The sequence below is a fragment of the Belonocnema kinseyi genome, chromosome 7, assembly GCF_010883055.1.
Source record: "Belonocnema kinseyi isolate 2016_QV_RU_SX_M_011 chromosome 7, B_treatae_v1, whole genome shotgun sequence".
Lineage (NCBI taxonomy): Eukaryota > Metazoa > Arthropoda > Insecta > Hymenoptera > Cynipidae > Belonocnema > Belonocnema kinseyi.
Genome location: NC_046663.1, coordinates 86,732,615 through 86,743,686, shown reverse-complemented (window position 1 = coordinate 86,743,686; position 11,072 = coordinate 86,732,615). Strand labels below are relative to the sequence as shown.

Below are 11,072 nucleotides of genomic sequence, written 5' to 3'. Positions count from 1 at the left end.
TATACGCTTGTAAGACTGCAGATAAAAAAAGGCAATTTATACTTAAGCGCATTTTATGAAAATAAACAGTTTTTCAATATGAATCGCTATATGACATTATCATAAGTATTCGTCAGTATAGATTCAATTACTGATAAATAAACCGGGCATGCAATAAGATAATTTTCAGATTTGTGGAATCTGTAATATGCTCTTCTTTTAAACTATTATCTCATTTCGTGTCTGAAATAAATAAAAAATTGCGGGAACTAACTTCTGCCAAATGAAGTTATTTAATCGTATTTATTGATCATACATCAACCTGTTTACTGTACATTATATGCGTATTTCTTTTGTTGAAAACATCCCCTGTAAAAATATTACTACAATTAATATCGATCATGAGTCGAACTTGTATCGGCTTTAGTGCATCGTAATTTTATAGGAATCTACGCAGCATATTTCATTCTAGCGAATGTTCATTTTTGATCATAAAAGATATTAATAAACTACTATTATATAAAATATTCCCTTGTTTTCTTTAACGAAACCTGGCAACTTTAATTTTAAGTTTTTTAAGCCGAAACTTTCAACACTCACGTGGTGGCCGCTGGACCGGGAAACCGAAAATTTTACGAGACGGGAAAAAACCGGGAAATGACAGTGAATTTATTTATTACCCGGGAATTTTACAAATTAAACAAAAAATCTTTTCAAATTTAATTTCAACAGGTTTTCAAATAATCAGTTGAATTTTTATCTTTTTTAATCATGATATCATTCAGTTTACAATGCGTAATTCGAAAATCTTTTACTTCAAAATATATATAATTGGTTTTACGAGACGATTCGGATATTCATTTGTTCCAATTTAGAAGGCCTGAAAAGATTGAAATTTAATTGAAAAGTTGAAATGCTTTCAAACAATGTAAACGAAGTGTCTACTTATACCGACCAATACTTGCTATTCGTACCGAAATTTCAGCTCAAGAATTGTGAAAGGCTTCAAAAGAATAAGAAACATTTTCTCAAGATTCCCAGGAAAATGACTTTTTATTTTGAGTTCGGAAAAACCCGGGTATTTTATTCTGTGAATAAAAGGAGTAGCCCGGGCTCAGAAATGTAGTTTTGAAAATTCCAAACTTTAAATAGTCTGATCCTAGCGAAATGAGAAAAAGGGTTGGTGTTTTCTTATGCTTTTTATATATATAGATATATTATTAGATTATTACATAAAGCAGCGCTGGATGTTTTGAAAATTGTTTACAAACTTAAAGTCCACTCTTCGCAATTTGGAATTCGTATCTCTAGCACACATTCGCCCACTCTTCAATTTTTTCATCGCTCAATTTGAGGCTCGCTTTTACACTCCTGTCTCTCCGTTTTTATTGCGCCTTCACAAAATTACGTTTTCTTTTGCACACTATACAAAAATAAAACGCTGATATCAGAGGGATCGTTTAGCTGTACATAGTTCTTGTAATATTTGCACCTTTCTATTTCTCCAATAATTATCTTTCTTTCTCACTTTTGATTTACAAACGACGACGTAATCGATCAGCCCTTGTACCCTGGAAGACAAGTACAAACGCTCTGGCTCCTGATTATTGTTGGGACTTTTAAAACCAAAAACAAATCCAGGTCAAAATGTGATTCTTATTTTTTATCTTTAAGAAATTTATTCGTCTACGAAATGCGAAAGAAAAATTTATGTGCAAAATTTATATGTTTAATTTACAAATATAATGTCTATTATATATTTTTCAGAATTAAATTTAATTGAGTGTATAATTTGGAAAAGTTTACACCTTCAATTCTTCAAATTTAAAAAGCTTCAATTCTTAAACGTCCGATATAAAAACCTACCATTTTAAACGCTTTCAAATGTTCAACTTTGAACTTCACAATGTTGTAAAACTTTTGAATTTAGAAATATGAAATAAAAATATGTAAAAGCTAACAAACCTCTCATTTTAAGTTATGGTTTGAATAAATTTATATAAACGATAAAAAGTAATTAAGACTTATTTTATACATTATTCAATATTTTTGAAATATAAGATATAAAAGAGTCTTTTTCTCTGTTTACAAAAACGGAAGAAGGGAAAAAGCCATTCTAATAAATCCTATATAAGTACTCGTCTATGTCTCACACTGGTTTGTCTTTTTTTTTATTTAAAGACTATATGCTATTGAAAAAGAGTTAAATGTTTTGTACTATGTCGAGGAATTTGTATATTATCTCCATGTTTCTCTTATACGTCGTTATTTCAATCACTCCACTGCACTGCTCTTCTTTCACCACTACTTAGATCTTCTCTCTTTTTCTTTTTGTAAACCGGTAGTTTAAGTAATCGCTCTTTCAACCATTCACCCTGTACAAATTTCATACAAGGTCTATCGCAACAAGCGAACTATAATAATTCAAATAGTAAAAATGAGACTGGACTCTCCGACGAAAACAACAGAATTTCATCCTTTCGCTTTCTTTCTTCGAATTCAATTTGACTTGAAAATGCGTAGAAAAATATCGTCTCTTTTTGTTAATGTCTCGCTCTAGTTGTTTCACTTTAGCAAGATTCGTTTGAGTTTCTTTAATGGAATAATTTAAACCCTTGAAAAAAAGTGTAAGTCGAATTTTTTTACATTTTCTAGAATCATTCTATAGAACAAAATTTATATATTAAAAAATCCTGTCTAAAACCGTTCTCTTTCACTTTACGAGGTTTATAAAAATCCTATTTTATAAAAAAATTGGGAACATCAATATTCATAAAAAAGATCACTGCATTTATTATCTCGTTACAAATTTAGAGAACACTGTTCGTGTTACATTTATCAATTAAAACTTCCTAAAAGACTTACAAATTAAGTTTTAAATAAAAAAATCTTAATATTCACTCTACATTTTGGTCGAATCGTCGAATCGCTTTTTTGCCATTTTTTGGATCTTGACCAATTACAATCGAAAAAACTTGAGTCTCTTTTTCAGTCATTGGGAGTCGGAGTCTTCATGGTGTTTTTTGAAGAAAAAAAGATTAGTGCGGCAAACTATTTTTCGTCTCGCATGAAGTGTTTATTATCTTTTAGAATTCTGCAATGTCTTTTAAAATATAAAGCATACTACAACATAGCAAACCTCCACGCACGGAAGTTATTTTCTTTATTCCTAATGTAGTCGTTTCTTCAGTAACGCTAAATCTGATTTATATCCTTTCGTATTACTAAAAATATTTTATCTTATTTCTCCTTTCTTCATTCTCGTCTCCCAGCGAAAAACTCCCTCCGTCAATTTCAGACTTGTCCACGAAATTTCGAGAATAGAACAAATAAAGATGTATTCAACTTTGAATTTTATAAAAAATCATTTATTTCCACTGATCGAATTAAAGAATAACTCAACTACTTTTAAATGGGTATTAATTTTCTAAATTGATTCTATTCTCGACTTTTTTTCAAAAACTGCGGTACAGCACAAAAGTGTTCAGCTGAACGAACATTACGTACCAAAAGTATAAACAGTGTTTCAAACACATTTTTTAGTACCCAGCGCGACTGGAAGGCACTGGAAATTTTTCCAAGGAGACCAAATCGACTTGTATTTATGTTAACAGAAACACTGTTTGCACTTTTAATTCAATAAAATAGCCACTGTTAATCACTACGCGGCTGCTTTATCGAAAATCGCACCATTTTAAGAGGAAACTTATCATTTTTTAAGAAAGCTTATCTCTTTTTTTTTTAATTGAAATTCTGAAATCTTCTGATACCCTATATTTTTTATTTAAACCACTGTTATTCAGAAGAAAGCTTTCTTTAAAAAATGTAAACTGTAAAGCTATTTGTCCATTTTTCTTTTGCACAATCCATCTTATTCACAAAATACTGTCTCCTCACGTTCACGAACGCGCGGGTGACTTACACTTGAGATTTTTAATAGGGGGGGGGGGGGGGGGGGGGGGTTCTCTCACTCTCTCAATGTTAAAAACTAAGATCCTAATAACTTTTTGTTTTGTATACAAACTTATAGGCTAAACCTACAGCTAGGATGTACTCTTTTTTTCGGTTACAAGTACATGGCGGAGGAGTATTTTAATACAGCTCGTACTCTTATACTTTATATAATATTATACGGCATTCAGTATGTTTTATGTATACATTATTCTTAGTATGTATATTCTTAAACTTGAGGTCTGACAAAACCTGAATTTCCTTTTTATTTGCTAAACCGAGTCTGTGCCAGGAGCTTGACGCAAGCTTTCAATAAAATACTTTAAAGATAGTTCATAAAAGAAATGTATAAATTATCTTTTCATAAACAAAAATGGAGGTAAGAATTCACAAAGGATTTTTATCATCCTTGTGGAATAAACAGAGTTTAAAATATGTAAAATGATTAAACGGATTCAAAACAAGAATTCACCATTTGCAAACTGTCGTTTAAAAAATAATAAAAAATAAAATTTAATGCTGATATTAGAATCAAATTTGATGGCTTTGAAAGCTGAAATTCAAATGCGGCACTGATCATGAAAACTAGGTAAAGTGTACTTTTTGAAAAATCGTTTTTTTGCTGTTTGAACTACTTTAGATAAGATCTATCCAAAAAGCAAACAATATTGCAGTGTTTAAGATTAAATCATGAAAGATCATTTTTAAATAATTGATAAGGGCCACTAGTTGAAGTCTCGTTAGATTTTCCTCTCTATTATTCAGAAACTGTGTGATTTTATGTAAACTTTAACGTTTTTTGTTTCTCTTGTAAAATGTTGTTTTTGGGCTTTCATTCTCAGTGCCTCGGATGAATCTAAAAACATACTTTTGTATTCTACACGAAGAGCAATGTCGAGAGATTAATTCACGGCATTAGGACACGCCCCTTTGCTTTGACGTCTCGAATTCTATGCTTTTAGATCATAGAGACCGAAATTTAAAAGCAGAGAAAAATTGTAGCTCTAAAATCACGCGCTTCCGCGAACTCACGATCTCGAAATTTCTCTCCGTGTAGCTTAACGTGAATAAACCCTACAAAATAAGAACTTGACAAAATTTGTCATTTCTAAAGCTATAATCTAAAATAAACATATAAAAATATAAAACTCTATCGGAGGAAGATCGTCATTTCTCGCGTCATTCTCCCAAGCGCAACTGTGTACAGTGTACACAATACAGTTAACTTTTTATATAATACATAGTTGCAGTTACTGCTTCTCGTATAGTGTGTGTAATCTATAATACTCAAAGTACGCGACAAAGGAAGATACAACGCAGCTTTTCGGAGTTTTTAAACGATAAGATTATGGCAAGAAGGTTACATTATGATACGCGACAAATAATGGCACAGCTAAGAAACCTACGTGTAACTGGTCCGATACAGGATGAGTATCAACGACTAAACTTAGCATTATCGACTTAATTTAATATCATGGATTAAACTTAGCATCTTCGACTAAACGTAGTATCATTGATTAAACGTAAAAACATCTACTCGGTTAAGAATCACGCCAAACAAAACCTGACCACATGATGTAATACAACGTCTGTGGAAGCGACAAAATCGGAAGCATTCGAGCTCTTTCACAAAACCTTACGAAAATTAATATCAATGAATATGTATTAATTTCTCTTCACCGGGAATGTTTCTTTGCAATTCTACTCGCTCTCGCTCTCTCTCTCTCTCTCTGTCTCTTCAACCCAGCTGTCAACTCAAATCTTTCTTTACTGCTAGAAAACCATTTACACGTCAGTCAAATTTTGCTTTCCACTTAGTGACATCGCACAGCCGTATGAAAAATAAGCAAACGGGAGAATACTGTTTCCGTGATACAATTAGGCACTGCAATGTGGCTACAACGTTCTAAACGATACTTAAACATATCGAAATGAGTTATACTGATTTCGTGTTTCGATTGCATTGTGTCGGAATGCACTTTAAAAGATATAATTACACCTAGGAACCTTAAAAGCGTAATCAGTGCTCAACGAAAATTAGAGATCTAAGTAAAAAATATACGTAAAAATATGTATAAAATGAGAAAAACAATGTAAAGAAAAAACGATATCAAAAAAAGAGAAACTCTTGGAGTTTATCTGAGGAGAACACGAAACATATACATAAATATAATCTGCAAGTGGGCAGAGGGAAAATTTCGAACTAGTCATAAAATATAAAATACTGTCATCAACTTTGTATATAAAATGAGAAGAAAATGCAAAGGAACATTTTCCTGTCTTTTTTTCGAATGTAGAATATTGCCACGTCTTCTTTCTTATGGTACTGTGCTTAAGGCCTTGTCGAAAAGTGTGATTAGAAAACACCTACTTTGGAACAAGTATAATCGACAAACTAAAATATAAAGAATAAAATCGTTCACAAAAGCAGTCCAAGTGTTGCGATTTTTATTAGACTGGGTTTCATCGTATTATCACTACGCTGATTCCCCAGCTAAAGCTAGAATGGAGAATTGTTTTTAAAAAATAAATCAGATCGCTTTTTACTTATAGAAAACGAAAGTCCTCTTTCAATTGGATGAATGGTCACGTATCGGTACGCCAGAAGTTGTCCAAATTTAAATGTTGAGCCAATTTTTTATTTCTCGTAGTAAGAAAGTGATTTGATTCATCGCCTTAATAAAATCAGCTACGCAACAAAAGACAATTATTTCTTCACAACAGCGTTATTTGCGCCTGGGCTAAAATTCTCATATTTGTCTTGAGCTACCATAAAAATATGTTCTGTCTCTCGCACGCAAGTATAAGCAGACTCTGCGAGTCGGACTTCTATCTTAAGTTTCTAAGGAAAAAATTTGGTTTCTTCCACGCATACGCTTTAGCAGTTAACGTCTTCTGCGGCAAATTATCCTCAATCCTCTGGTTAATTTTCGACGATTCGTTTTTGCGTTCTTTGTGAATGAAGCGAAAATGAGGAGGGCGAAAGAATTTTTCCTGTGTGAGAAGGTCACGAACCGCGAAAAGCGTAAGAAAATCCGTCCCTAGCATTCCGTCATCCAAAGTCTTGTTACCTCTTTGAGGAGGTATTCCCGTGCTCTCAGAAATCTTTGACGTGTCCTAGAAAGCTGAGCTCGTGCGCTTGATAATGACTCGGAGCGGCGAGAGGAGTTACACTGGATTGATGCGCTACGTTGACAGCCGTCAAGTGATGATGGTGCAGCGTATGTGGTGTATGTTGATGGATGATGTTGTTGGGATGGGGAACCTGAAAGTTCCCTGGTGGCGGGGCTCAGGACAGGAGAGGCCCCGGATGCCCACCTGGGAGAACAGTAGATGTTGTCACTGCTGCTGTTTGCATACTCGTGACATTGTTCGGTTGTTGGTTCTGCTGGCTGCCCGCTGTAAAAAATAAATGCTTTACATTTGTACGAGTTAAGTTTTTGGTACTTGAATTGACAAGATTTTGAATTGTTCGATCAGAGTGCTCAGTGATGAGGTAATTTTGAAACTTTGGATTTTTTCCATGGCCACCATTTTTCCCCTGCCCAATTTAAGCGTTTCTGTAATTTCCGAAATCAAATGAAGTGATAAATATTCATCGAAACTACATTCTTTTGAATTGGGAATAATGGTAGAGCATCTCGCCACCTAGTGCCGAAAACTGGACCTAAAAAGAGTATGTACAATTTTTAAGATGTATTTTAATTTTTACATAAAAGTGTTTTTAGGATTGTTTTGTGACGTGTAAAACAATGATTGAATACTAATAACAAATATTCATTAAAAACAAATCGTTTTAGGTAGAATTTCCATCTTTACAGTGAAAAAACACATTTTTGTCAAAAATATTGTTAAAGAAACACACAATTGTTTCACTATTTCCTGTAAGTTTCAATGAACTGTAAGCTTAAATAAACTTTAATTAATACATCTAGCGACAAATTGTATCCAAATTATGCAAAGAATACAAATAATAGACGATTAGAATTGAAACACGGATTGTAACGTAACTTTTAGATCAGGTTTTTACATACAATCGGCGAGAAAATGACAGGCCTCTGCCTTTGAAGCTTAACAACTCAGCAAAAAAAAAATTCTAGCGCAATAAAAAAATAGTCATATGAAAGCTAAAAGTGTTCTGCGTAAATGAGCAGTCCAATTTAAAATAATATTTCTTATACAAGGGACAATAGGAAAAATTTGAAAAAATGCATAAGTATGAAGAAAACTGTTTTGAACAAATTGCAGTTGAGAAATTTGAGAAATAATAAAAATTGTTGTTTAAAAGTAAAAAAAAAATGTACAACTATATTATCTTCAGTTCTTATAAAGATAGAAAAGCGATTCAAACTGCAAACTGTAACGGATAGGCTCTGTAATTATTTTCAATCGCCGGGAAGGATGTGATAGTCTTATTTTTTGTTGTTGGAAAATAAGTGCCAGAAAGCAGCCCGGACCCTTTTTTTTACTGTTGAGGACCTGCCAGGTGCCATCCAAGGATTCAGAATCACGGACCAAAGAAAGACACGAGAGGTTGGCAGTAAAAAAAAGAGATCCGAGCTGCTTTCTGGCAGTTGTTCTCCAACAACAAAAAATAAGAATATCACATCCTTCTGGGTGAATTAAAATCAGTACAGAGTCTATCCGTTACAGTTTGCAGTTTGAATTGCTTTTATATCTTTATTAGAACTGAAGACAATATAGTTGTACTTTTTTTTACTTTTAAACAACAATTTTTATTATTTCTCAAATTTCTCAACTTGAATCCTTACTTTTTTTACACTTTTCAATCTGCACAACATAACAATTTTTTACATAAACATCTTCAAGCTCATTTACGTAGAACACGTTTAGCTTTTATGACCATTTTTTTATTGCACTAGCATTTTTTTGCTGAGTTGTTATGCTTTAAAAGCAAATGCCTGCTATTTTCTCGACAATACACTAATGGTAAAAATTAAAAGGTAAAAAAAATTTTCTGAATTTTTAGTGATTATTCAGATCTTAAAAAAGCATTTTGAAGCTTTAAGTTTCTTGTTTTGAGATCTGTTGGCAAAAAAATGTTCGGACCAACATGCTCCATACAATTTTAATAAACAGTGTAAGAAATTAAACCGGATAGCTTGTTTATTCAGCTTCAATTTGCTTTTTTTACACCTCGATATGACCATTTTTCACTGAGATATCGAACTTTAAATAAAAAAGGACCCTTTTGTCTTTGATCGACGATATCTCAGCAACCAATGATGGCACAGAAAATTTAAGGGCGGTTCTGAAAACTTGAATAAACTTCCTACAAGATTCTGCTAAAATCTTGGATAAGAACAAACTGCTTTTACAGTTGAATAAACCGCCAAAAACCCTGCGAAGTTACTTTTCGATCTATTGATCCGTTTCCTTGTTAAAAACGGTCAAACTTTTGAAAAATTGAAGGGTCACGTTTATTGCGCTAGATCATGTCCTAATCCTGGCAAAATGAAAAAAAATTCGAGCACTTTCCCTATTTTTTCGCAAATATCGCTGAAATTTACAACAAAAAATTCAAACAATTTTTTATTTAAAATTTGAATTTTGTTTCTAAAGGCTTCCAAAACTTGAAAAAAAAAGTGATTTTCACTACCGTCGGGATTAGCGTATGTGTGTGTGAATAGGAGTGTATGTGTAGGAGTGTCTCTGTCTGTTTGATGAGTTTGACCATCAATTTTTAATTTAATTAAAATTACAGTTGATGACCCAAATATTTTATTTCATTTTGATTTTTCATCATGCCAAGGCGTCCGTAGTATTCCGATAGTATGCACGGTACCTCGAAACCGATGGACACAATCGTCGGCTAGGACAAGGTCACCATCGAGTGACTACTCCTCAGGATGATCGAGCGATCATTCGACATGTTCCTCATTAACCTTTTGTTCACGCGAACGTCGTTGCGCAGCATTTCCCGATTCAACGACAACAACAGCGACAACGAGGACGTCAACGACGAGCCCAAAACATCTTCGCTCAAACGGTAAGGAACCGTCTTCGTGAAAGTGGCTTGAATACAAGACATCCAAATCGTGTACCGATGTTAACACGAAGGCTTTGTCAAGCCCGTTTAAGGTATGCCAGAGAACACCTGAACTGGACCTTAAGGCAGTGGGGTACTGTTTTGTTTAGCGAGGAGTCCCGATTTTGCCTCCATGGCAACGACCAACGTCCCCTTGTTTGGCGTCGTCGAGGAGAACGTTTTGCCCAAAATTTCGTGCGCCCGGTCGTTGCCTACAACGACGGATCGTTGATGATATCGGGTGGCATTTCGCGGACCTCAAGAACACCCATGGTAATCATTCAGGGACGTTTAAATGCTAGACGCTACATCGACGACATTTTTCACGCCGACTGTGCTGCCTAGAAGATAAATACAAAGGGCATTTATTTTCACGCTTTGGGTGACGCTAATACCGGCGATAGTAAAAATCAAAATATTTCAAGTTTTAGAAGCCTTTAAAACAAAAATTTCAAATTTCGAAACAAATTTTTTTGTTTTTTGTAAATTTCAGCGGTGTTTGTGAAAAAAGTAGGGAAAAAGCTCAAATTTTTTTTTCATTTTAGCCATGAAACGTGACTCTTTAATTTTTTTCAAAAGTTTCACCGTTTGCAACAAGGAAACGGTTCATTAGATCGAAATGTAACTTTGCAGGTTTTTTGAGGGATTATTAAACTGTAAAAGGCACACTCAACATTACTCATTTCATGAAGATTTTAAATTTAGCCGTTGATATTCTGAAACCCCATAAATGTAGGACATTTATTCCAGTTTTCAGAACTGCCCTTAAATTTTCTGTGCGACCATTGGTTGTTTAGATATTGTCCATCAAACAAAAAAGTGTCCTTTTTGATTTAAAGTTCGATATCTCAGTAAAAAATGGTCTGTATCGACGTTTTAAAAAAAGCAAATTGAAGCTGAATAAACAATCTATCCGGATTTTGTTTCTTAAGCTCCTTGTTAAAATTGCGCGGATAATCACTAAAAATTCGGAAAACTTGTTTGGCCCTGCAATTTTTCCATTAGTGTAGTAGTAAACATTTCATGCAGAAATTAATAAAAATTTACTTTGAGTTCATTTTTGCTTTAAACTAAGTCCATTTAAGTTTATAAT

At 33.4% G+C, this 11,072-nt stretch overlaps 1 protein-coding gene across 2 annotated transcripts in view; it reads right to left on the bottom strand.

The window, feature by feature from the left end:
• Window positions 1-6,391: 6,391 nt before the first annotated feature.
• Window positions 6,392-11,072, bottom strand: part of LOC117177206 (zinc finger and BTB domain-containing protein 49-like) — a 12,583-nt gene continuing 7,902 nt past the window's right edge. For both annotated transcript variants that reach the window (XM_033367751.1, XM_033367749.1), the window contains exon 4: window positions 6,392-7,329. In XM_033367751.1, the coding sequence (XP_033223642.1) occupies window positions 7,220-7,329 (110 nt within the window). In that variant the 3' untranslated portion in view covers window positions 6,392-7,219. The remainder of the gene's footprint in view (window positions 7,330-11,072) is intronic.